The following is a 25,464-nucleotide window of genomic DNA, read 5'->3' as shown; positions in this document are numbered from 1 at the left end:
AATATACTTTTTTTTGCATTACCTTCCCTATTGAACAGTTTCGATCGAAAAATAGCGGGAAAAAAGCGCGGGAAAGATAGTGCTATAGTAATGGCTGCTTAAGTGCCTTAACGTTAAATTGATCGTATGCAACGAATAAAGTATCGTCAAATAGGTACGTGTTTACCTATCAGTAATTTTATTAATTGTAATTATTATATAAAATTTCTACTATACAAATTATTTAAATAATCTGTTTAAAGCAATAAATTTATAAATGTATTTGATGTGACAGGTAGAGTGGATATATTTATTTTTAAAAAATGGAATATACTAAAAGAAGACGATATGCAATTAAAGTGAAAAGTAATGATCTTGAGGATATCTATCCTCATGATCTACAAATGTATGATTTTCCTCCAAGAGGTGAAGTACTACTTACAGAATTTGAACAATTGGCTAAAGAAAGATTAAGACGTAAGTATTATGGAATGTCATGATTAATTTACTATTTAATAATTGTTTCTTTGTATATTTATAAAATTTAAGAGTTGTGTATCAAAATAGTTCCAATTGTACGTAACTACATATAATTATTTATAGTTTTATTACACATTGAAAACAATGCAAATAGAACAGATTTTAAGACATTAGAAGAGCGTAAACAAAATCTAAACACAGCTTTAACTAAAGATGGACTTAAATATTATGCACATCTTTTGTATGCAAAGGGATGCAAAACACCGACAGAAACAGATTTACAGTATAGAAGAAAGGATCATATATCACATTTTATATTGAGACTATCACATTGTTTTGAGCCAGATAACCAAACATGGTTTATTAATCAAGAAGTAGAGTTTTTTAAATTAAGATTCAACTCATTAGATAAAGAAGGAGTAGAAAAGTTACTTAGTATGCATAAAATTGATTGCCAGCAAGTAAGAAATAAAATTAGTAAAATAAAATATAAGTTGATTATTCCAAGTTTTATGATTGTTATCTTTAATGTTATTTTTCTAAGATTACATCAGAAGAAAAAGATGAACTTAGGGAAGAACTTGGTTCATCCACCGCAAAAGTAAAAAATGTTGATATGACAGAGTTTTATAAAGTGCCCTTTCAAAAAGTCACTGATTTAATTAGATCACGCAGGGTTTATCTGAATCAAGGAATAGCATTTATACCACAAACTGACTTAGTATCTTTGTTTGTTTCTTGTTTTAGGAAAAATTTAGTTGATGGTATGCCAGTAAGTTTCCTTTATTATATTAATTAACCAAATTCTGTTTAATGTGTGACTAATTTGATTCTGTTTTCAACATTAGGATGCAAGAATGTCTGTTGGACGTATGTATGGTGATGAAAGAATAGCCTTGTGTCTCAAATCTGTACATAATGTTTCTGAAAGGACAACTGTTCTTTGGACTAGTGCTGCTACACCTATAGATAAGTTGGATGAGGTAATTAATTTATTTCTCATAATCTTACATTTGTATAATATTACATAATTTTCAGTTATCGAAAACTTCGTATCCTTTGTGCATGAGAGTATTACACGAAGCACTTAGAACTCACCACCATCTAAAAAACAGTGGGCGTATTCAGTATGGTTTATTTATAAAAGGTATAGGAGTAACATTGGAAGATGCTTTATCCTTCTGGAAAACCGAATTCACAAAGAAAATTGACCCAGGAAAATTTGATAAAGAATATGCCTATACTATAAGGCATACTTATGGTAAAGAGGGTAAACAAACAAATTACACTCCTCTTGGGTGTACAAAAATTATATCTTCTGCTGTAAGCGCTGGAGAATATCATGGTTGTCCATTTAAACACATGGATCAAGGATCGTTGAGACAAAAATTATTTAATTATGGTGTAACTGCAGCAAGTAAGAATATTGTTCTTTTACTTATAAATTCTAAGGAATGATACCTACAATCTTGTATACTTCAGGTATTAATGAAATAACAGACCTTGCTAAAGAACAAAATTACTTTGGTGCTTGTACAGCATATTTTGAATTTATACATGATCGTTTACCAGATAAACCTATTAATCATCCAAATGTATATTTCATGGAAAGTCGTGCCATATTGTCTAAGGATAATGCAGCAGGTGCAATAGTATTTCATATTAGGGAGATATATAGGAATTATGTTAACAAATAAACTTATTTTTATTTTGTATGCAGAACCTGAAAACAAAGAAAGACTCTCACAAAGTGGGAGGCACAATATTGGTAGTCCTGGAATTGGTACTCCCCGAAACATCGACAGAAATGTTAGTACACCTTTAAGAAGTGCAATGACACCTTCGAGAAGTATAGATAAAGGTTCCACACCATCAAGAAGAATGGCAAGAATGAACTCGACCCCGACTAGAGCTGCTAGACCAACCCCAAAAAGGATCGAAAATCATCTTAATGATGATGATATCGCTCAATTAATGAGTGAAGACATGTGAAGTATAAAAATATATTTGCTAAACTTTGTATCGTGTTTTTGTTGTAAAATAAATAATATTTTTATACCTTGGCTAATTTATATAAATTATTTCCTAAATGATTTTATATTATACATAACTGTTGACCTCCTTTAATGATCTTTTGTTTGACATATTTTTTTTCACATCGCGAATCATTGATTCTACGAGTTTTTCCAGGTTGTATTTATGTCGCCAACCCCAGTCCCGACGCGCTTCACTGTCATCAAAAACTTGAGGCCAGCTTTCAGCTAAAATTTGAACAGTATATTATCTTTATACATATCGATACTAATATATGTATTGTGTGTTATAGACCAACCAATATATTGTCTTGCGTCCGGCTTATACGAAATCTGTAAATCAGGTACGTGCTTTTTAAGTTCATTAAATAATTCTTCAGGTGTGAAACTCATGGCAGTAACATTGTATACTCTTCTTTGTAATTGTTCGTTTGGAGCGTTTAAAAACTGAAAAAGTGCTGATAAGCAATCCTCAATATAAATCATTGGTAATCTGGTATAAGGTTCTAAATAGCATTCGTATTTTTTAGCAAATAATCCTTCATGGAAAACTGCAACTGCGTAGTCTGCAAAAAAAATGTATATACAATATCGTACAATTATTAATTACCTACAGAATATTATTTTTTATTACAAATTATGGTTTTATTTATCATGTGATTTTACTGTTTTAAGATTTACGCTTCAGGAGACAAGGGAAACGCAAGAAGCGATCTCACGGTTCATGATCAAGAGACGCTCAACAATTTACTAATACCATTGTCCTTAAAAACCAATGAATTGCGCTATTATGTTGTTATTCTAATCATGATGCTCCATTTCTTGATACAGGAAAATGTTTTTATGATACAATTTTATTCTTTATAAATAAAAAATAATAAACAATGCAGGAGAGAGAATAAAGAGTAAAAAATGAATAAAATATGATAAAAAGTACACCTGTGGTACCACCACCTGGTGGGTCACTGCTAATGACTCCCGGAAATCGAAGACAGCGGAAGTCAAGCCCGAATCTGTGATGATAATATTCACCTAATAACTCAGCATGGACTTTGCTAACACCATAAATTGTTCGTGGACGCTGAATAGTTACATTTGGAGTAGGATTCCGTGGTGAATCTGGTCCAAAGGCTCCGATTGTTGATGGAATGAATATTCTTAATTTGTACTGCTTTGCCAGTTCAATCACATTGTGCATTCCTAAAATGAAACATTAATTTTCTATAGAACTTTCCCTTAATCTATAAGTATAGTTTAGAGATTTTTACACTTTTTTTCGGTTTAAATTTTTACGTTTCGAATAACAATTCTACTTGTCTCATTGCACGAAGATTTTTTTCAAAGATATCTAAGAAAGCTACTTTCTCTCGTTTACTTTCTTTTATGACTACGTTAACAATATAATTGTTATCACAATGACAGATTCACTTGGTGCGACATTCCATTTCATCGAAATATTGTCTATCTTATCGTAAAACTTGAAACATTATGTTACCTTCTATATTGACTCTCACTGCTAGAGGAACATTCTGCTCGCCCACAGCGCTGAGAAGAGCGCTAAAATGAATTAGCCAATCGATTCTGTAATTGACCACAATTTTTTGAAGCCCTTTAAAATCGAGAATATCAGCAAAAATGAACGGTCCGTTGGATAAATTTTCTTCTGTCGGTTTGATTATGTCAGATAATATCACGTTTTCGCTTCCGTAATTTTTACGAAGTAGTTTCGCACACTCAGTACCCAGTTGCCCGAGACCACCTTATAAAGATATAAATATATCGTAAATGTCAAGTAGATTTTTATTGATAACGATTAATGTACAGGAAAACACGGTTTTTTTTTTTTTGTTCTTTTTAATTCAGAATAAGTAAAAAGCGAATATTCTATTTTTGTGCAAATGTAAAGTCGTGACTACCTATTTTTCAACAATTAAATAATTTGCTTGCTTTTATTCCTCAGATTTTCAGATAAGTTAAGTTACGTGTATACATATGTGTACCTTTTGCTTGGAGCATTGGCGTGAAAATTGTGTGATGTATAACAAGGCCAACTGGTTCTAAAAGCCCTAACTGGTTTCGTAAAACGTACTCACCAGTAATAAGTATCCTTGGTGATCTTTCGGTAGTATACGATCTATTGATCCCAGTTTTTCTAATTTCTCGCGACGAACAATTGTTTGTAATGTGATAATGTCTCAAAGTATTTCTTGCGAACCACTGAGAAGTTTTTGAGAAATTCTTGCACCACATATCTCGAGATTCGAAAGAAAAATTTTAGTGACGGAAGAAGCGATGGTTCTTTTTATCGAAAGAAAATTACTTCTATATGTTTCGTCGATTACAGCACAGTCATATGAACTCAAAAAGGAAAATAGCTCGAGGAAAAAACTTTTATCCGCGCAAAAAGACGTGATTTTCAAAGAACCATGGAAAATTGGGGACCTTTCTCGACTCGATCACGATAAACAAGTGCCACAGGCACGCATAATCACGCAATATTATAGAGAAACCAGTTGTAACACGGATTAGTTCTTTAACTTGTGTTGGTGCATCAATAAGTACAGAACTCTCTGATCAATGGTAAATCTATCCGAATAAGACGCCTGTTCGTCTCTGTAATCTGCCATTAATTTTACAAAAATTTATCGATTATTAATAGAAATTAAGTATTACTATGTATTCTTTAACTATATGTTTCCAATACTTGAAAATTGTATCTTTCAGGCAGACGTACATACCAAAAGCAATCCACTTTTTTACGTATTCAACTATTCAGATACCAGTCCTGGATAAATGGTAATCTTATACCGATTAGCTAGAGACGAATGGAAATTTTCTGCAATATTACATATTTCGAATCTAACTAATGCATGTTTCCTGCATTTAAAAAAAAAAGTGAGTAAGAGAAGACGGAACTCGTGTCATCTGGACTGGAACATATTTAGCTGCACGTTCCTAGGAAAATCATGAAAATCGTGATTCTTGTCGATTTAAGTCGTAGAATTGTCTAACATCATGATAAATAGAATTTATTTACAGTAAGAGAATAAAATCAAGTAGTACGAAAATATTAATTTCTTTCAAGCTTCAATTTTACTCGATCTTTGCAATGCTTATGAAATATCCTCTATAATTGTAAATTAATCGTAGCGTCTTGAAAATCTTTTGACATGCTCGAAGTGCGAAAACATTTAAAAACGGTTGATCCTAAATCTGAAATTTGTCAAATTTGGCACGTATGGTAAAGATTTGGTGGAAAGGGAAGAATTTCCTGGAAGCGTGCCTTCACGGTGGTTGGACACGGCACTTCGCAATTCTCTTTTCGTCTCGCTCGCCATCACCCACGCCACAGTCATCTTCTCCCCTCGACTTTGTGCATCAGCACGCTTTGCACAAAACTTCTTCGTGTAGTTAGCCCGTATCTGTTCGTAACGAGCGCACCGACGCTCTAACTTTTCGAAACAACGCCAAAATACGCGACGTGCTATTTTTTTATTTGTGAACAAACAGTGCTGTTTAATCTCTTGCTCAAGATAGTACAGTTTTATGGAAACCATCGAAATCCCAAGAGGAAGAGAACGTTCCCATTCCCAGAAATAAGTCGAGACTTTTGGCGAGTTAAACGGAGTCAAAAGGTAGGAATGATCGAACAGACAGAAGGGTTGGATAGTTTCATTTTTTCAGATCGTCACGTCAAAGAATAATTTCGTCGTGGATAGTAACGAATACATATATATATGGAACAACACTGTTCCTATTATTCAACGTTGTCTCAATTCGCTTGCAACCAATTTTAAAGTCGCATAATTCCATGTAGTTACACTTGGTGCGGTTTAAAGAGAAACAGAGCCAAGGAAGGAAACGAAAGAAGCGTAGCTATATCACTTTCACTAGTATCACATACGATCGCTATGATTCGATCGTAGTTATAGACGATAACGATTGCAATAGAAGAGGTGCTGCACCTGTATCGATTGTACACGTTGTAATTTACCACTAGTAGACCACACAACGAAGGATTATGTCAACTGTTTGCAGAATCAGCTCGAGTCACGCGAAGACCCGTTTTGTCAGGGAATGTCCATAGAAAAGACTCGCTTGTTTAGTATCAAGTCGAATTCAATAGTTTAATTTGAAAGTTCACTGAACGATGAAAAGCGATTTCCTAACAATCAGGTAGTCTAGTTTGGAGCAATGCAAATGCAGTCACGCGAGTGTAACGACCTGTATACCTCAATTCTGATTTGCTCCCTTAAATTTGCAACGAAGTACGCGGTATAAATCGGCCTTTTCAACTGACACATGGATCTTTAATTAAACCTTTCTTTATTAATGATCACCGTGATATCGACATTCTTTATGTCTGACTGCTTTTCCAGGTCGTCCGATTGTTCCTACTTACGGAAGGCGCATTATGAAACACACGTGGTCACCCGTGACACTATCCTCGAAGAACACCTTTGTTTTCATTCTATCAGATAGAGTAAAAAGACTTTCCTCTTCCGTATCGATTCCCTTAAGTCAGTGCTTTACTTCAATGCTCCATTCTTTAAGTCGTTCGACGACACGATAGGACGTCGAAGTATATTTTAGCGTCGTTCGTGACATATGCTTCGCATTTTGAAACACTATGCTGTTTGTTGCATTTACGACAAACATTTTAATTTGCTCGCGAGAGATATAATATAGCTATGTCGTGTAATTTTGTGGCGATGGTAATTATTGCGGGGAAAGATTGTCCTAGCGGTCTTTAGCTTTGCTTACGGTACGAAGCATTAATTTTGTCGTCTACGACCGTGACGTGTAGACAGTACGTATACACATATATCTACCGTGCGTCCTTTGGTTTACGCATAGAAAATACCGTGACATCCAAGGGCGGTTTAACACTCGATGATCACGACCAGTTTTACAAAGAAACGAACGCGTGTTACGCTTTTACAATTTAAAAAGAAGGAAAAATTGTTGGTTGCGCGTTAGAGATTAAATCATTTTTTCAGAAGATGTGGGACTGGTATTTAAGGTCGTAGACCAAGATCCAAATGCGCTATGGTTAAACTACCGTGGGGTGGAAACCTCTTTATAACTGGCTGGTTCCTGACACTGTTCTGTATCAGTGTCAGTGCTCAGTTAGGTTCAGAGTACGGATGTCCTACTCAGGAGAGGATTCTACCTTGCAGATGTTCTACTCGTGACATGGAGATTCAAATATGGCAAGTGTCGTACTTCAAATATGGGAAAAGATCAGTCGGATGAAATTTATTCCTTATATGTCAATAGGTGCAGCCATAGTGAGCTACCAAAAGTTCTCGAGGGTCTAAAGGCAGTGAGTCATTATTTAGATCGACCGGTAGACGAATTGATCCTGGAGAACAACAATCTGCCTAGTCTACCAGGCAAAGTTTTTGCTACTCTACGTGTTCTTCGTTTAATGCTCCGAAATAATCGCCTTGAAAGAGTGTCGTCAGGGTGGCTAGAGGGACTTCACGACTCTCTCTTAGAGCTATTTGTCGTGGAACCAGATTTGCGTTCCTTGCCAGTAGATAGCTTGGAAAATCTGCAGGGTCTCGAGGCAGTAACCTTGCAGAGTAAAGCGATGAAAAAGCTGCCTAAATTCTCTGGACTGCCAAAGCTCAGATATCTCCAGATCAACTCTCCGGCTTTACTAGAATTGGCTCCAAGAAATTTTCGAGACTTGACCAATTTGGAACAGTTCCACGTTTTTGGTAGTCCACGTCTGATACGTTTAGAAGCTGGCCTGTTTCGTAGCCTATCGCGTCTCGAGTTGATAAACATCACAGACTGTGGAGTTCATTGGGTTCATCCTCGAGCATTGATAGATTTACCAGAATTGAAAGAGGTCTCGTTGGTTGGAAACTCGATCGTGGACGCTGGCATGATCGGCCGTGCCTGTATGGATCTACCTTCGCTTTCGGTGATACGACTGGACAGAAATCGCATAAATCGTCTTGGCGAAGGAGCCTTCACAGACTTATCTGTTCTCTCTCGCTTGTACTTATCAAGGAATTATATTACCGAGGTGTTCGCTGGAGCATTTCAAAGAATGCCAGCATTGAAGACCGTAGATCTCAATCACAATCTAATACATCGCATACATCCCGAGTTCTTCCCGCGCAGGCCCGGAAACATCTTGGAGGAGATGTGGATGATCAACAACGATCTAAGTCACGTGACTGAACTGAGATCGATAATGGAGGCTTTGCCTAGATTGAAGTTTCTCGATGTTAGTCACAATCAAATCGAGGAGATACCATTTGGGGCACTCAGGGGGCATCTCACACTGGAAAGACTTCACCTTGATCACAATAGAGTGGCCTTTCTGCAGAGAGAAACCTTCACCGCGATGCCCGCTCTTAGGGAACTTAGATTGAAAAATAATTCTTTGTCAAACTTATTGGAAGCGCCGTTCTGGAACTTGCCATCATTGAAAGTAAGTGGTCGACGATGAAACATTCTCTATGTTCTAGCTTAATCGTGCTCTATTACAATTTCAGGGTCTAGATCTTTCAGAAAACTACTTTCGTCATATAGAGCCTCGTTTATTAGCAAATTTGCCAAGTTTGAGACGTTTGGATATGAGCGGAAACGCTGTAGGCCTTATAGAGCCTGACTCGTTCATGGGTACACCGGCTTTAGAGCACATCAACATTTCTGGAAACGCGCTCTCGGTTCTTCATCCCCTCACGTTTCATCATTTAGCTAATCTTTACGAACTGGACATCGGTTGGAATCGAATGCTCGAGATAGTTCCGGGTTTACCGAGAAACATAGAACACCTTCACATGCCTATGAATCGGATCATCGTTCTACCAGCTGTGTCTTCTCAAGACCTCGATCTGCCAGTTCTCAGGTCCTTGGATCTCAGCGCAAACGGAATCGAAAGAATACCACCAGGAACTTTGACCGACCTGCCGAACTTGAGAAAGTTAAATTTCGGCTACAATTCTCTTCGAATCTTAGAAGACGGTGCATTCGAAGGGTTGTCGAGATTGGAGCAATTGGACTTAAAATATAATCGATTAGTCACTCTACATGGACGAAGTTTTAGACCATTGAGATCGCTGATGGATTTAAATTTACGGGGCAGTCGTTTGGAAGTTCTAAGGCCAGATATCTTCCAGGAAAATATTCGATTACAGAGATTGGATCTCAGCAGGAACAACCTTGCGCAAATACCTCATGCAACTTTTTCAAGTACCAGGTAACAAAATGAAATATTCTTGTGTATAATCATATAGTACACTCGTACCATAATGCGTACAAAACTACGTAAAGATGCGCCATTTTTTGCACGTCAACAAGCGAGTAGAAAAGCAGTTTCACTCGTAGTTATATGGTTGCGTCACTAGCAAATTGGTACCTAGAAAGTTCTTCATGCCCGTGTTGAATGTCCCCTTCTATTTGCTAGATGGCACCATCCTGGCGTGTCGTTTATTTTCTACCAGTTTCTGTTGCTTTAACAAGTGAGCTCTAATCGCTTAAATGCGAACGAAAAGATCGGTCCCTTAAACGGTAATTTTTTTTAGAAATTTAGTCATTTAACTTATTGGCGTATTAGTTTCTGAACGCTAAACGTTTTCCCCTATCCTTTTTTCAATCAAAATTACTATTTTTCATTTCAACATTTTATTGCAAACTGATCTTAAGTCTGCCGAGATACGTTTAGGCAGACCGATTTGTCAAAGTCGGAAACGACTGTTCCTGTTAATGACTCCATATCAAAGGGAGGAAACGACGTTAATTGCAGAGACCTTCGTGAACTATACGCGTCGCACAATACTTTGACCGAGTTACCCGGATCGTTACACGGCTTAACAGCTCTTCAGGTACTCGACTTGAGCTTCAACAAGCTGAACATCCTGTCGCCGGAAACATTGAGCAGTCTATCGGCCTTGCTCGAGCTCAAACTTGTCAGGAATCGTATCCGCGAGTTGCGTGAAGGCGCCTTTGATGGTTTGCCACGGTTAACGTTAATCGATCTGGAAAATAATGATCTGAGAATTATCGAACGAAACGCTATCAGAGCACTGCCCGAATTGCAGGCGATACGACTTGGGAAAAATCGATTACAGGTAGCAGAAAATATTTGTTGTTCCTTTGATTTTAATCGAGAAACTATAACGATTGGTTACTGTCGCTATAATTATCTGGACATACGTACGTAGATAATTCCAAGCGGAGCTTTCACCGAGTTGCCACTGCTGCAAAGCGCGGAACTTCAGGAAAATCGGATCCAGGAAATTGCAAGTAACGCATTCATTAACGTGCCTCACCTTCTCTTCCTTAATCTAAGCAACAATCATTTACCTTCGTTGGACTACGTTGGTTTAGAGAGCTTGCGTTCCCTGGAAGTTTTAGATTTGAGCAATAATCGATTGTCTAGGGTATCGAGCAACAGTTTAGCATCGATGGAGTGGTTGGTCGAGCTGAAAGTAAGTAAAACAAAATTGAGGATGAAAATAATTGCTTCGTAGATTATTTGCTAATAAATGTGCTAATTAAAAAGAATTAATGACTTGTGAACGAAATATCTCTTTCTTTCAAATGAAGTATTCGAGAGTGAAAATGAATGGAATGGTTGTGATAAAAGTCGATTTTCGTAATGATCGTATTAAACGCAAACCGAGTACGAAAAAATATGCCTGTGGTGGGGATAGTCTTTAGTAATAACGGGGAATACTTTCTCGTCGAGAGTGAAACTTCGCCACGAAGCGTGGTGCGAGGCCACTCGTTATGCTAGTAGAGCAATTATTCTGCAAATGTAGCTGTATCGTTATTTAAGAAGATAGCGGATCGTTTTACATATGTTGTCCATGTTAATTGCAGATGGACAACAATCGTATTTGTACCATCCAAGGTTCGCCTTTCGATGAAATGCCGAGACTTCGAGTTCTCAGTTTAAGAAGCAATCGAATGGCTTCCGTTTCGGAAGCAGCGTTCAAAAGATTGCGATCAAACATCGCTGTCTTAGATATCGATGGTAATCAAATTTCTTCTTTTCTTTACTACTTGGTATTCTATACTAGTGTTTCGTAAAAATAATTTTACTCGTATTAAAGGAAATCCACTCTCGTGTTCCTGTGGAATGTTATGGTTAAGGGGATGGCTGCAGCAAGCTTCCTCCGAAGGTCCAAGATGCGCGGACGGATCTTTATTCAAGGAAATTAGATTATCACGTCAGGATTGTCAACGCGAAAGACAGATTGATCCGATCCACCCCGGCTGCGAGGCGGAAATGATCGACGTTGCACCGTATCCTGTCTCCTCTTCTAGTGAGTAATATTCGCAAATTATCACTTTCGTTTATCAATCAGATGCTTAATAAATACTTTATCAGTATTTGGAGCAACGGAGATGGTACCACTTCGTATGAATCTGAAAGACTCGTCAACACAAAATCCTCCCAATACTCAGGATACTGATTACTTCTACGACTATCCGGATTACCAAGACAGCAAAAGTAATACGACAAATGTAACTTTCACGTCGACTCAGTTTCTGACTACAATAGCACCAGAAGCTGTGAAAGCCACTCAAACAACGGAGATGATTCAACCTTCGACGAACAATACGATTCCCATAAAAAAGGGTACTTCGATGCCTCCCTCTCCCAGTAGCTCTGGTTTTACCTTTTTCGGGGTTCCTTTGCCTAGTCTCAATTTCAATCTTTGGGGTAATTCGAGGAAGAAGTTCGAAAGAAAGAATTCTTCGGGAAGACCTGGAAGAGGTCGTTACAGGATGTTCCCACCTACAGAACCGGAAATCCATAGAGGTGGTTTCGTACCGTTACCACGTGGACAAGGTGGATTTGTACCTATCGTTGATCCCAGGCTAACTTATGAAAAACGGATTAAAAATGAAACTTCAAGGGTTCAAAACTCAAACATTACTCAAGAAGGGCGAAAACGATGGAAAAGTGGAAATGGAACGGTGGTGAAAGTCGAAAGGGCTTATCCAAAAACGAGCAAGCCTAAAGCAGGGTCGAAAGAAAGGGAAGAGTTGTCCACGGTGTCAGCTAATGAACAAGATTCTCGTTGGCAAGTAACTGACACGAAAAACATCAGGTAAACGAGTCAATAAGTTGTTAAATAAGACAAGAATTGTTATACGTATCTTATTGTTCATTTTTTCAGTGCTGTTACAAATTCAACGAAGACGTCTGATTTGAGCTCCGCTGCAGACGAGTCATTGCAAGAAACAAATGAAACTTCTACATCTACCGAAATTTATAGTGGAGAAACTCTAGAGATGATTAAAAAAGCAAGTAAAAGCGAAGAAAGGCCACAAATAGAAGTAGCGAGTAGAATTGTCTGGACTACTCCGAGAGCTGCCTTGGAAACGACAAAGGAAATATCAACAGAGATATTACAAGGAGAAAAAGATTCCTACTGGGATACTGAAGTAAACGGATTTCAAAAAACGTCCAGTCCTGTAACAAACATTTCAAACGAGCCGAGTGGTAAAATTACAACTTGTATCGTAATTTTTTTTACACGTAATTTCAAGTAAATATTTCTTTAATATTAATTACAGATGACTCGAGTACTATCGTAACAGAACGATCAAGTTCCCGTTCAACCCTTTCGGAAAATCGGAAAAATTTTTCTTCCACGTCTCAAGTTTCTCGAGAAACAGAGGCATCGGCTCTTTCAGCGTTCCTGATACCAGGAGGTCAAGTACCTTCGTTGGTTCCAAATCTACGTCCACTAGGCAGGCCAACGATAACGAAAGTTCCATCACCGCGTATTGGCCTCTCTGGTGAACCAGAGAAACAAAAATCCGTGGCAGAAGCTGTTCAACGAAATTTGGAGAATGCCGAGGAGAAATTGTTTGGCATAGATGGATCTTCCAATGAAAATGCTGAGATTCTTGAAGACAATTCCTTTAACTGGTACTTTCAACATTATAACGACACTAATTTAGAACCTTTTGTTGGTGTAGTATACAGTGGAGGTGAAAAGACTAGTGTGACTCGATCGACTTTATTGGGTCAAATATATCTCTCTCTTATTTTGTACATTTTCATATAAAAACATGGAAGATTAAATATAGATATCTCCAGCACAATTAATTTATTAAATAATTAATATTTGAAGTGCTCTTAATTACGTGTAAAATATCGGTCGGCCTGAACGGTAAAAACAAGATAAAAAGAATCCAAGTGTTACGGGACAATGTTAAAGTGTTGTAATTATGAAAAACAGATAACATGTCCATAGAAGGTTCACAATTTTGTGCTTCATGCCTATGGTCAGATATGAAATTTTATAATATAAAGAAATGCACAATTGATTTATTGTGCATATCGTAATGGCGTTCACAGAGTTTTTGTGTAGTAATGAAACACAAATAAAATTATAAATCCGAATGATTGATTTTTATTAATAACGCAGTATGATAGTTAAGAAAGCTTAACTTCTCTAGAAAATATGTTTATAATATCTACGAATCGTGTGTTATAAGAATCTTATCTGCTACCTTCAGATGATATAGAAAACGTTGATACATTCAAACGTGCCGTGAACGACAATTGAATGGTATTGGTTTATGAAAAAATTACGAAATTTTTTTTACCGATATTGATACATTATATAAAAGTTATAAGTAGTTTGAAGCAGTTGCTCATTCCTAGTATGAAAGAAAAGAATTATCAGTGAAAACATTCATTGCATTATGTCTTGTAAACGTAGTTTCATACAGAATTCTTATTAATTGTACAACATACTTGCTATAATTCGTATTTACTATAAATGGTGGAAATGTGTAACTGCAGTTCTACTATCGTATCTTTTATTTAATGTATATATCATACTATGATAGACCACTTTAACATTCGAACATTCGATTTATTTTGGTGTTAATTTGAAATACCAATCGTTTGTAAGCACAAAATACATTTGTACATGTATAAACAAACTCTGCAACGTTTGTGAACTTCTGCAATGTTAACAGTCTCAATCACACAAATTAGTCTTAGTTTCACTTCATTCACTGACTTTTATTTTTTGCTTTATCTTTTTCGTCCTTTTTTTCTTCTTCTTTCTTCTCATCCTTTTTCGCTTCTTTCTTATCTGTTTCTTTTTTCTCAGCGTCGCGATTGGTTAGTTTATTATTGATCAAATTGTGTAAAGCCACTATGGATCTAACGAGAGCAGCAAGATACACAACCAACATTTGATCATTTGTTTTCACGTATAATGAATCAACGAAGCTACTTTGTGTCATATCGGGCAGTAAATTAAAAATATCTTGTAGTTGATAAACAATCTGATGATTAATAGGTAATTTTCCATTACCAACTTGTAGCAAATAATCTCTAATTTCTCTAATTTGTTCATGAAGACCTTTTAAACCTAGTAGTTGATTTGTAATTCTTTGACTAAGGGTACCAACTGTGGTGTCCTTAATATCTCTTAGTAAATGTTCTACACCCACTTCTTCTGCTTCCTCTGCACCGATTTCACTAGGAATGTGTTCAAAGGTCTTAGATGTCGGGGAACCATCCTGTAACCAATTTACAGTTATATTAATTACAATATAAATTAACATTTACATAGCAATTATGTTATGAAACATACATCGTGAACTTCTTCAACAGCTTGATACGCCTCTGTTGGAAGACCAAGATCTTTGGGTTTAGCGTCTATAATGACCAAAACAGAATTAGGGCAATATCTTCTGATTAATTCGTTAATCGCAACATCATTTTGATGTAATTTGGGCCCAGTATGATACCATCCTACTACCTTTTCACGGGCTAAAATGGATTAACGAAATATAAAATTCTGATTGTTTATCAGCTCATGTGCTTATGTTTCCAATAGATACATACCGTTGACCTTTTTAAACATTCCATACATGTTTTCAAGATAATCATGATCAAGGAACCACACACTTTTGTCCTTATCATCTTCATCAAAAGGAACTGTAAACAAAGATAATAATATTTGATATTCTCAATTCATTTAACTAAAATTTGAAATGTGTGCATGTCTATATAGGCTATTAAAATTAGAAATTTTTATGATAAAAATAACTTCATTTTATCTATAAAGGTATCAAAAGAACGATAAATTAGTAAAAAATATGCCATTTTATTAAAAAAGTTGGTAAAACTCTCAAAAGCAAATAGTGAATGATAGTAGCATCAACCTAACCTGCAAAACTGTTTGACACGTCTAGAACGCCTTTAGCCCTCCAACATCCCAAAAGAACACCAACAACTCTCTTCTGATTGCCAATTTTTCCCATACGATTGAAATGATCCACCACACTTAATAAAACTAAAGGGTGCACGACTACTTTTGTAGTTACAACCTCTTGACTCGGCATTTTTGAGCAATTCCTTTGACTTTAACCAATGAACGTAGCCACAACAGAAACAACATCCAAGTCATTCACTGACCATTCACAAAAGACCCTTCTAAGTACGTGAAAGTAAACAATATCTGACAATATAAGCGCCACTTTCAGGAAAATGTATCAACTATATCTCTATAAGATACTATATCCTAGGTATTTCCAACAAGCAAAAAATAATAATATATTAAATAATAATTAATAATAATTATATTATAATAACTAATTATATCCTAATTTAAAATCAGCTTAAGGTCAATTTAAAGATTTTGTATATATGTAACTTTTATACATTTTTTTTCCAATTTATATCCCTCACGAGGTGAGACAAAGCGAACGAAATTTTCATGAAATTTATTTTCTAAATAATTATAAAAATGCTTTTGCATTTATTGTAAGTACAATAAGAAATTATAGTTAGCAGCACTGTTGCGAAAACATACTCTTCCACACGTGTTTTGTTCGATTCTGAAGTATTGCAAGGTAGTTCTTATCAGATATGTAGTAATTACCTAAAGAAATGTGACAAACGTAATGTTGAGTCATGAAATATGCATCTACATATAATATATGTATATCTTTTAATAATGATTTAATCTTATTTATTCGAGAAGGAAGGCCAATGCGTCTTACGTTTTTGCTTTCATAATGTGTATTCTTGCCGACATGTTTACCAACTGTAGAAATCAGAATAGGCGGGAAATTTTAGATTTCATATTCTTTTACAGAATGTCGAAACCAATAACCTTCGTAACCGGAAATGAAAAGAAACTGGAGGAATTTGTGACTATTCTGGGAAAGAATTTTCCACGAGAAGTTAAAAACATGAAGGTGGACCTTCCGGAATATCAAGGAGAGATAGAAGAGATTTGCGTTTCCAAATGTCGAACAGCAGCAGATATAATAAAAGGTCCTGTTATTATTGAAGACACATGTTTATGCTTCAAAGCAATGAAAGGATTGCCTGGACCTTATATCAAATGGTTCTTAGATAAATTAGGACCAGAAGGATTGTACCAAATGCTCCATGGTTGGGAAGACAAAACTGCGGAAGCGCTTTGCACTTTTGCCTATTGCGCCGGAGAACCGGAAGATCCGGTTTTATTGTTTCAGGGTAGAACCGATGGAACCATCGTGAGTCCTCGAGGACCACGAGATTTTGGTTGGGATGCATGTTTCCAGCCTTTGGGCAGTGATAAAACCTATGCAGAATTACCGAAAGAAGTGAAGAATCAAATTTCACACCGTAGCGAAGCGCTAAAGAAACTAAAGGAACATTTTATGAAAGAGGTTCAACATTAAATCGAAAAAAATTATTGTTCCTGAAAGTATAATATTCATTTAATTTTATGTTTCCTATAAGTATTCAAAATATGTATTTGCAAGCTATTAGCATTGAGAAATATATTTTAATTGTTTTTCATGGCGTATTGTTTACTATTTCCTATATAAATATGTATTTTCTCGCATGAATGATTGTATATCATCAAAATATGCATTCGTCATTTTAATCCAATGTTAATTTACTACGTAAATTATTCTTATTTTATCAAAGCAGATTTAGCGTTTAAAATACAGTTTGACTGGTGTGGCGATAGCTGATGGACTTCGTCATAAGTTGTTACCGAAGAATTGTTTATACGAACAATAAAAAGTAGGAAAAGAATTTAAAAATTGATTTTAGCAAACGATATTTCACGTAACGTAAATATTGACCATACATTTATCGATGTGTTGTAAAATGATGCAATATTTTTTAACATTGTACCACGTTTATTTATCAATGAAAATTTAAATTTTTGAATTTTTAAAATTTTGAGAAATATATAATACATACAAAAAAGTGGACGTATTTATTTTGCAGTAACATTACTTCTTTTTTCGTTATTGCTATATATGGAATAATGTAATCTTTATATACTTTTATATTGTTATTGATTGTCACGCACGACGGTAAACACGCAATCGGATTTTATTTGTTGCTCTTCTGAACGTTATTGATAAAGCCAATTATATTCATTAATCGAAAATATTTGCAATACTGTGACTTAAAAGAACAAAAACAATCTTAAGGAAAATTTTCTATCAAGGAAATTGTCTGTCATCGTATTAAAATTAGCACATCAAATTATGTTATTTATCACTGATTATATTGTGAAACTATAAATAAATAGCCAACGATTAATCAAAGTTTTCTACGAATATAAAAGCAATTCTTTTCTTTTAATTAAATGGGTCAGGGGAACTAATTATCTAATATATCACAGATTTTTTAAGGCTTCTAGAACAAAGGCTGCTCCCCTTATTTTTTCTTTCAATGGAATAGTTGTTATCGACGTAATAATATTCTTTTTTATTTTGTACAATTAAAGAATCATAACAGAGAATGCCTCTTCCAAGAGAAACTTCAAGGAATAAAAGAAGTTCAGAGCGTATGTAAGAATGCGTGCCGCCTGCGCATCGCTTGTTGCATTAATTTTATCAACTGTTCAATGACTTAATAAATATTTGGAACTCTAGCAATGCCATGGAAAATATCTCTTAATCCAGAATACATTTATTCTGATGCTTTGTCGATGTTTCTTTTTTTGAGAAAAATATTCTTCACCGCAATTCTCTAATTATGTAAAATAAAAAGAATTTCTCACTTAAATTTTATTTCGATACTAGGGAAAAAGAAGAAGAGAGAATAAAGGGACTCGTTTATCCCCTGATACTATCCCAAAAATATTAATTAATCTTTCAGTCCCATTTAATTAAGAACAAGTTTTCAATCCATATCCGCGATACTTTCCGACAAAATAGTTGATAAGGTTTTATTTGATATTGTTTATATGTATTTGTTTCGCGAAAGGATAGAAGGAGATTAAAAAGACAAATTTCTATGAAATGCTCAATTAACGTAAAAACTATGGACCAGGTTCTAACTAATTTAGGTGATATTTTAAAAAATTATTCACGTAGCAAAAGTAACTGATGACGATGTCCGAACGGGTTATCTTGTGCATTGATTACACCGGCACAGCCAGTTCATAACACCCTTTCGGGAGGGGTTATCATTGTATTCGCATTTTCTTATTCCACCGGGATTTGCAGATTTTTCGCCTTATAAAAGGAGAAAGCGATGCAGCGGCAATACCAGTCTTGTTGCATGGGTCATACTATAATGGATACTCTAATCGGTAAGTAATAAGGAAAGAGCAAAGAGGGGTTTACATGTTTTGTTCTCATATATCTTCGAACGTTATCAATAACTTGAAATATTACACAAATTTCTTATTTTGCAGCATTATTGGCGATCTTAGCTACGGCGTTTGCCGTTCAAGGTACGTTAAATGGAAATAAAGTGAACCAAGTCGGCCGAACTCTTCATGCAGAGAAGTTTTGGACTTGAAATTACGAATCGCATGACAATTTCAAGATACAGTTATAAATATAATCTTATCAAACACTATTGCAGCACCTTTCCCCCATGGAAAAATTGTGACTTACAAATACCATGCTGACGTGAAAGCTGGAATCATCGACCCGGCTCCATTCGCATCCGACTTTAATATCGAATGCCTCCTTCAGGTGCACCACGATGTCACCAATCCAAACTCAAAGAATACCTTTTACGTTACTTTGAGTGATATGAAACATGGGTTGTACAATGGACCGATGAAACATTACGAGTCTGTAAGCCAGCTGTTACCGATCGACGCCGCTAAAGCACTGTTGAATCCTTTCCTCGTTATCTATGAGGAAAATGGGCACGTAAGTTACGAGAAGATAAAGAAGTAATTTAGAAATGCGACAAGCATTCCAATAACGAAGGAAATGAAACATATTTGTATTATCATAGCTTGAAGGCGTGAAATTCGTAGAAGATGAGCCAGGATGGTCGAAGAACGTGAAGAAGGGTATCGTCTCTATGCTTCAATTGGATTTGGATCAGATGCATGTTCAAAGCCCAATAAAAGCACATAGTTTTATATCTCAGGAGGTAGGTAACGACTGATGGGAACATCCTTGGGTTTTGGTTAATGTTCTCTTTGGTTGTTACCACTAGGTTACCATTCATGGCAATTGCGAAGTGGCATATAACGTACAGCCAATGGACGAAATGCAAGCAACATCTGGCAAAGAGTTCGTAGTTACAAAGTTCTACGAATCCATGAACTGTTCTCACTTCAAATACCACGAGTTTAATCATGTTCAATGCCACAAATGTCAAGTACATGAAAGGGTATTAAGAACAGTAGATCTCTTCTATCATTTTTTCTGTAATAAAATTTTAATTTCATAATTTTCATTTCTATATTGTTACATAGAACGACATGAGCACTTCCAGCAGACGCGTTTTCGTAATAGATAATCAGGATAATGAAATCCTTATTAAAAAATTGATTGGACATGCAGTGATTAACTACTTCCCATGGCTGGCTGCATCAGAAGCTCATTATCTTTTGACCAAGTAATTTGAGAGTGATAACATATTATTATAATTCCAAATACGTATAAACACTTCGCCAAAAGTTTTATTTAAGAACGATATCTGTTTTTGCAGCCAAACTTTGTTCCTCGAAAAGGTCGTTCCCGTATCTGACATTCAATTAATGGGCTCCAAACACTTAATTGTTTCGCCTATCGAGAAGGTCATCTACGATGAACCTAAAACTCCATACGTTCCTGAAGCTGATATAGACGTAACTGGTCACCGGCATGTTGTTAAACTCGATGAACTTGTGGTTAAAGTGAAGAAAATGTTGGACGAGGTTGCTGGTTACCTGAAGGAAACTCACGTCGATAAGAAACAAATAGATTGGAAGCACGACCAAACGATCAACAGAATTTTACACGTTATGAAGTACATGAACGTTGCATCCTTGAACAAAGTGTTTAGCGAAATTGAGGATATCAAAGATGCCAAAGTGGAAGCAGTGAGGTGAGTAAACCGATATTTATCGGTGATTGAAAAATAACTATGTAATATATCTTCACACCAATTTTTTCATGTCTTTTCAGAAATATTTTCCTTACAATAGTACCACACGTAGGAACTCCTGCTGCGTGCCTTTTCACGCGAAATGTAGTCCGTACAAAGAGTGTACCGAATTGGGTTGCCGTCACGATGCTTGCCAATCTTCCGATGCACGTAAAAGTTCCATCGAAGGAACTGCTTTTACAGATGGAAGAACTCCTTAACTTAGGCGAATTCGTTTCTCCGAGCGTAAGGGAAGCTGGCATATTCTGCTTTGCCACACTGATTCATAAGACCTTCAAGAAAGAACAGACCGAAGTTGTCGATCCTCTTATGGAGAGATACTTGAAGCATTTCATGGATCATGTTAGAAGTATGGAATTTCTATCACTTTTTCTTTGTATTTTTTAATTAATTTCTTAGTTCTTAAGCCCTCGCATTCTTCAATATGATTGATAACAAATGTTGCAGATGAGCCGATGTTTCACATGAAGATGGTATACATGATGGCTATGAAGAACGTTCGATCGAAACATGTTTTGAAACATCTGGAGCCTATCATCAAAGGCGAAGAGGTTGTTTCCGAAAAGCCACACAACATTCGAGTGCAAGCTATTTGGACCCTAAAAAACATAAACGTGCATAGAAATTATATTCACGACGTACTCTGGCCAGTCCTTAGTGACGTTAGCCTTCCCTCGGCAGTGAGAATCGCTGCTTTTAATGTACTGATGCACCAAGTTAATCAAGAGCCTAACTTAGGGCGTGTTATGAACATATACTGGTTAATGGTTTACGAAAAAGACGAACATCTGTATAATTATTATGTGGATACCGTTAAAGGATTTGCCAACTCGGTAGACCCTTGCCTGATGAAAATTCGAGAAATGGCTAAGAAAATATTGAAGTTTATTCGCATAAGGAACCTGAATCAACCACTTTCAAGCAAAATCCACGTTGACTACGTAGATGAAAAGTACGGATTCGGTGAGAGCGTGATGGCTTCCTTAGTTCTCGACAATTTAACTGGTTTACCGTACGTTGGTTCAGTGGAACACGTCGAAACTGTTGCTCATAAACCTGTTACCACATTGGGAGTGAGTCCATTCGATGTTATCGTATATATGAAAAATATTATTTAAGTTCTCTTTAGTATCATTCAATTTTTTTTCTACGTCTTAGGTTCACTGGAACATAGATGGCATGAGCAAAATCTTAAAGCATATCAATCATAATGTGCTCCACAAAGTCGTAGAGGCAATTAAAAATGACAATGTGAAGAATGTATTGAATCGAGCAGTCAAAGATATACCGGCAATTAAAGATATAAACGTTAACGTGATTCTAACAATGAACGACAATGTTGTTTTCATACTCCACTCTGATGAGAGTAATTCGTTGAAACTTCTTGATAAATTGAAGGAATGGAACAAGCTCATTACCGAGTACCTAAATGTTATTAACTGGCAGACTGTGCTGTACCATAGTCATTCCGAAATGCACATGGTCACCGATCTTGGTGTACCAGCCGTTTTGGCTTCCAAAGTACCATCTTTGAGCTCTATCAGAGGAAGCGTTGAATATTCCGAGAATAAAAATCATTTAATCTTGAAATCAAAAGTCAAATATCAACAATGGATGCACGGTGAATACGTGATGTCGATTTACAATCCTGTCGTTGATTCCTGGCACTCTATTCGTAAAACGTCGTCTGTAGACGTTACTTTGCCTTGTGATATAGCCATCGGTTACAATCAGGACACGAAGAGTTTTAAAGTTTCATTGGCAAGATTGCCTGTTTCGGAATTCTCGGTCGTTGGAATATCCTTTCACGGAAAGAACTATGTCACCCTTACAGGAGATCAGCACGATCTGTTGAAGAAATTGTGTTCCACTTGCCGTCATCACGAAGTTATCACCACTGGTGCTAGTTTGAAAACTTACGAGAGCAACTTTGACTCGAAGGACACTGGTACTCGATTTTCGATGATACTTCATTGTGACAACGATACTGTTCCTGTCTCGCCTGTTAATCACTGGCTTGAAGTGTACTCAGACAAATATAAAAACACCATGTAAGTATAAAGTTAAGGGATGACAACGGACAAGGAGAAGGAGTAGCATCAAAATTTATTTTCTTTGCCTAGTGGCTGTTCATGGATGAAACCTGTTATGGCAGTTCATCATAACATAATGAACAATATAATTGCGAAGCAAGAAGGAAGTTGCGTAATTGTGTATAAAAGTGAACCAAGTATCGCTTATCCTACTTCGATGGTCAGTTAAAAAAGTGACTTTACTTATGCAATACGTGAATCTTCCTTCTCTTAATTCTAATTTTTTTACTGTTTATTTAGATCGACTTAACCGGAAAAGTTAGTTTTCAAGATTTGGATCACAATCATGAAAAAATGGTTTTGATTAGTAGCAAGAGAATCGATATTCGGGGAAATATGAACGTCAAAGCAGCCTCCACTGATGAATCTGTAAGACAGTGGGATATGAATGTTAACGTTATATTTTCTCAGGGACACTTCAACAACAGTATGAAAGTTATGATCACTCGTATTACGCCAGAAGAGAAAAACCTGAAGGTTTGTAAGGTTTAAGATCTATACATGAAACGTTTTCGTTAAAAAGACATTTGACGTGTTTTCTTAGATATGTATCGAGGCACAAAAAGATTATCCGATGATTGGCTGGAAAGTAGGTGCGTGGAAAGTTAATGAAGAAAAGGAAATTAATTCAAAAGTGACGATCACCATGGGGCAAACGAAAGATGATAAGTGTGTACGCGATGACATGGACGTCACAATAGTCGTGAAAGGTGAAATGTCAGAAGACCAAAAAGATCATATCGTCCACGACAGCATGCATAGTGTGTGCTCTAAACAAAGTCAAAATTCTTTGTTTTACTCCAAGGGGTCGATTGTTCCTAAGACTAGAGAATGTATTGAAGAAGCGTTGCGTCATTCAACCCTGAGAAAGTACACCGTAAATATGACGCTAAGGAAGGTAAATATTTACAATTTAGTACTATTGTAGTAGTTTAATTATATACTTGACCTTTATTCGTATTACAGGTACCTCTATATTTGACATCGATCGTAAATATGGCACAAGATATTTTACGTGCTGCTTACTTTTCGCATATGAAATATACTTGGAATCATGTGGAACCCGGAAACGCGAAGATTGTCTTAGAATTCCCATATTCGACATCTCTCCTTAACACAGCCGTCGCTGGACCGACGTACAGTTACGAATTGGTCCATTTACCATTTGGTGATCCGCTTTGGAATCCATGGATGGATAATGCACAATTCTCTTTCTTAATGTTAAATAATTACGTTAAAGGCGGACTCAGTAAGTTATTTTGCTACTTATAACAAGTAATCATTAATACGATAGTCATCAATATCTTTATACTATTCACAGAGTTCTGCACAGTTCGTCCTCGAGTTCTTGTCACTCTAGATAATGGTATCATTCCGTACATCGTACGAGACAAATGGACTCTGCTGTCTGGTGATCATATAGACCAAATGTACAGTATCTTCGTGAAATCAGTGCAAGACAATGTATTGGCTCTGAAGGTTTATGTAGGTGAACATGAATTGGAAATCATGCCTGTCAATGGAGGCATGACAGTCACCATAGATAATGAAGTTATAGATAAAACGAATATAGAAAAAGGTGTTATGATACCTAAGAACTCTGACTCCTACGTTATTAGGTGAATTCCCTCAGTATTAATTTTCCAACAAATTCTCATTTACTTAAATTTTAATCTCACAGGATGATTTCTGCAGAATAACACGGTACTGGAGTATAATTATAATATTCGTGCTTTTTCGGACAGGTTGACCAAAGGTTATGAAATTATGACGATCGAATCTCAATTACTACCGTTCCAAATTTACTATCTACCAGACAGCGTGACAATTTTTATGGGCACCTCACTTCAAGGTCAAGTAACTGGGATGTGCGGTCATATGGATAGCACGCACGAAACGAAAATTCCACAGATATACAGTGTCTCGCATCTTTAAAGAGATCAAATGAAATCATTTAATCATATTTCCCATTTTATGAAACGTATTCAGCGGAAATTATCTAAAGCAGTAGGTGTACATTGTCCGACAAGAGAACTTAATATAAAATGATCATGTAGATACAAAAAGTAGACGAATAAAGATTTATCCCGGGCAATCTTCGGTTAGTTATTCTTTACCTTTACAGTGGTAATCGTCAAATCATTCAATTTTATCGTCGTGATGTAATTACAATGAAATATATTATGTTAGTAAAAGAAAAAAAAATTCATTATTATGTCTAAATTCATTTTATAAATATTGCAGAAGTGTCACTTTTTTAGTAATTTTTTATAAAATTGTACAATTTGAAATTGAACAAATAAAGTTTTATTTCTTTCATATTTTATATTTACAGTTGTCTAGAAATAGCAAGAAAAATAGCATTGTTGCTTTGCCTCGGGACATTGGCTCAACTTCGACGCAGAAATGTAATGATAAACAAACTCCGGGCAAAACAATGTCGCCGCTACATGTAACTGACCAATGAAGACGAATTTGAATTTTCCAACTTTTCCCCGACTAGTATAAATAA

At 36.0% G+C, this 25,464-nt stretch overlaps 6 protein-coding genes across 7 annotated transcripts; 4 read left to right on the top strand and 2 right to left on the bottom strand.

Moving 5' to 3' along the window:
* The first annotated feature begins 38 nt into the window (after positions 1-38).
* Positions 39-2,522, top strand: LOC126872254 (DNA primase large subunit-like). Its single transcript, XM_050631965.1, has 8 exons — positions 39-154; positions 275-456; positions 583-920; positions 1,004-1,231; positions 1,308-1,442; positions 1,498-1,876; positions 1,942-2,103; positions 2,180-2,522. Exons 2-8 carry the CDS (start codon positions 303-305, stop codon positions 2,449-2,451), a joined length of 1,668 nt encoding a protein of 555 aa, XP_050487922.1. The 5' UTR covers positions 39-154; positions 275-302; the 3' UTR covers positions 2,452-2,522.
* LOC126872264 (L-threonine 3-dehydrogenase, mitochondrial) lies at positions 2,449-7,682 on the bottom strand. 2 transcript variants are annotated; one of them, XM_050631987.1, is made up of 5 exons: positions 4,586-7,682; positions 3,988-4,251; positions 3,432-3,692; positions 2,792-3,058; positions 2,449-2,720 (listed from the first exon to the last, which is right to left on the bottom strand). In XM_050631987.1, the coding sequence occupies exons 1-5, from the start codon at positions 4,740-4,742 to the stop codon at positions 2,560-2,562; spliced, it is 1,110 nt and encodes a 369-aa protein (XP_050487944.1). In that variant the 5' UTR covers positions 4,743-7,682; the 3' UTR covers positions 2,449-2,559. The 2 variants fall into 2 exon arrangements, with proteins under 2 accessions (XP_050487944.1, XP_050487945.1); XM_050631988.1 differs by having other exon boundaries at positions 3,525-3,692.
* A 27-nt stretch (positions 7,683-7,709) lies between these two features.
* LOC126872243 (protein artichoke) lies at positions 7,710-14,522 on the top strand. Its single transcript, XM_050631939.1, has 9 exons — positions 7,710-8,943; positions 9,008-9,714; positions 10,261-10,585; positions 10,679-10,945; positions 11,340-11,493; positions 11,573-11,785; positions 11,851-12,577; positions 12,647-12,972; positions 13,047-14,522. Exons 1-9 carry the CDS (start codon positions 7,726-7,728, stop codon positions 13,541-13,543), a joined length of 4,434 nt encoding a protein of 1,477 aa, XP_050487896.1. The 5' UTR covers positions 7,710-7,725; the 3' UTR covers positions 13,544-14,522.
* Positions 14,339-15,994, bottom strand: LOC126872266 (26S proteasome non-ATPase regulatory subunit 7). Its single transcript, XM_050631991.1, has 4 exons — positions 15,671-15,994; positions 15,346-15,438; positions 15,092-15,270; positions 14,339-15,017 (listed from the first exon to the last, which is right to left on the bottom strand). Exons 1-4 carry the CDS (start codon positions 15,843-15,845, stop codon positions 14,502-14,504), a joined length of 963 nt encoding a protein of 320 aa, XP_050487948.1. The 5' UTR covers positions 15,846-15,994; the 3' UTR covers positions 14,339-14,501.
* A 146-nt stretch (positions 15,995-16,140) lies between these two features.
* Positions 16,141-17,295, top strand: LOC126872276 (inosine triphosphate pyrophosphatase). Its single transcript, XM_050632004.1, has 2 exons — positions 16,141-16,355; positions 16,601-17,295. The coding sequence occupies exon 2, from the start codon at positions 16,602-16,604 to the stop codon at positions 17,172-17,174; it is 573 nt and encodes a 190-aa protein (XP_050487961.1). The 5' UTR covers positions 16,141-16,355; position 16,601; the 3' UTR covers positions 17,175-17,295.
* Positions 17,296-18,614: 1,319 nt separating this feature from the next.
* LOC126872242 (vitellogenin-3-like) lies at positions 18,615-25,070 on the top strand. Its single transcript, XM_050631938.1, has 16 exons — positions 18,615-19,054; positions 19,160-19,198; positions 19,333-19,628; positions 19,717-19,857; positions 19,924-20,100; positions 20,186-20,328; positions 20,422-20,799; positions 20,880-21,208; positions 21,307-21,932; positions 22,018-22,910; positions 22,983-23,112; positions 23,193-23,429; positions 23,497-23,850; positions 23,919-24,201; positions 24,274-24,571; positions 24,698-25,070. Exons 1-16 carry the CDS (start codon positions 18,997-18,999, stop codon positions 24,885-24,887), a joined length of 4,572 nt encoding a protein of 1,523 aa, XP_050487895.1. The 5' UTR covers positions 18,615-18,996; the 3' UTR covers positions 24,888-25,070.
* Positions 25,071-25,464: the final 394 nt, after the last annotated feature.

Source organism: Bombus huntii, chromosome 13, assembly GCF_024542735.1.
Source record: "Bombus huntii isolate Logan2020A chromosome 13, iyBomHunt1.1, whole genome shotgun sequence".
Lineage (NCBI taxonomy): Eukaryota > Metazoa > Arthropoda > Insecta > Hymenoptera > Apidae > Bombus > Bombus huntii.
This window is presented reverse-complemented; position numbering and strand designations above follow the sequence as displayed.

Excerpts from the sequence above, each read along its gene's own strand:
- LOC126872254 (XM_050631965.1), top strand. The coding sequence starts at position 303 with ATGGAATATACTAAAAGAAGACGATATGCAATTAAAGTGAAAAGTAAT. Across the intron at positions 457-582 it reads GGCTAAAGAAAGATTAAGAC|TTTTATTACACATTGAAAAC; the intron begins GTAAGTATTATG and ends AATTATTTATAG. Across the intron at positions 1,232-1,307 it reads ATTTAGTTGATGGTATGCCA|GATGCAAGAATGTCTGTTGG; the intron begins GTAAGTTTCCTT and ends TTTCAACATTAG.
- LOC126872264 (XM_050631987.1), bottom strand. The coding sequence starts at position 4,742 with ATGTGGTGCAAGAATTTCTCAAAAACTTCTCAGTGGTTCGCAAGAAAT. Across the intron at positions 4,252-4,585 it reads ACCAAGGATACTTATTACTG|GTGGTCTCGGGCAACTGGGT; the intron begins GTGAGTACGTTT and ends TATCTTTATAAG. Across the intron at positions 3,693-3,987 it reads AGTGAGAGTCAATATAGAAG|GAATGCACAATGTGATTGAA; the intron begins GTAACATAATGT and ends GTTTCATTTTAG.
- LOC126872243 (XM_050631939.1), top strand. The coding sequence starts at position 7,726 with ATGGGAAAAGATCAGTCGGATGAAATTTATTCCTTATATGTCAATAGG. Across the intron at positions 11,786-11,850 it reads GTATCCTGTCTCCTCTTCTA|TATTTGGAGCAACGGAGATG; the intron begins GTGAGTAATATT and ends ATACTTTATCAG. Across the intron at positions 12,578-12,646 it reads ACTGACACGAAAAACATCAG|TGCTGTTACAAATTCAACGA; the intron begins GTAAACGAGTCA and ends TCATTTTTTCAG.
- LOC126872266 (XM_050631991.1), bottom strand. The coding sequence starts at position 15,845 with ATGCCGAGTCAAGAGGTTGTAACTACAAAAGTAGTCGTGCACCCTTTA. Across the intron at positions 15,271-15,345 it reads AATGTTTAAAAAGGTCAACG|CCCGTGAAAAGGTAGTAGGA; the intron begins GTATGTATCTAT and ends AATCCATTTTAG. Across the intron at positions 15,018-15,091 it reads CTGTTGAAGAAGTTCACGAT|GATGGTTCCCCGACATCTAA; the intron begins GTATGTTTCATA and ends AATTGGTTACAG.
- LOC126872276 (XM_050632004.1), top strand. The coding sequence starts at position 16,602 with ATGTCGAAACCAATAACCTTCGTAACCGGAAATGAAAAGAAACTGGAG.
- LOC126872242 (XM_050631938.1), top strand. The coding sequence starts at position 18,997 with ATGCAGCGGCAATACCAGTCTTGTTGCATGGGTCATACTATAATGGAT. Across the intron at positions 23,113-23,192 it reads TCGCTTATCCTACTTCGATG|ATCGACTTAACCGGAAAAGT; the intron begins GTCAGTTAAAAA and ends CTGTTTATTTAG. Across the intron at positions 23,430-23,496 it reads CAGAAGAGAAAAACCTGAAG|ATATGTATCGAGGCACAAAA; the intron begins GTTTGTAAGGTT and ends GTGTTTTCTTAG.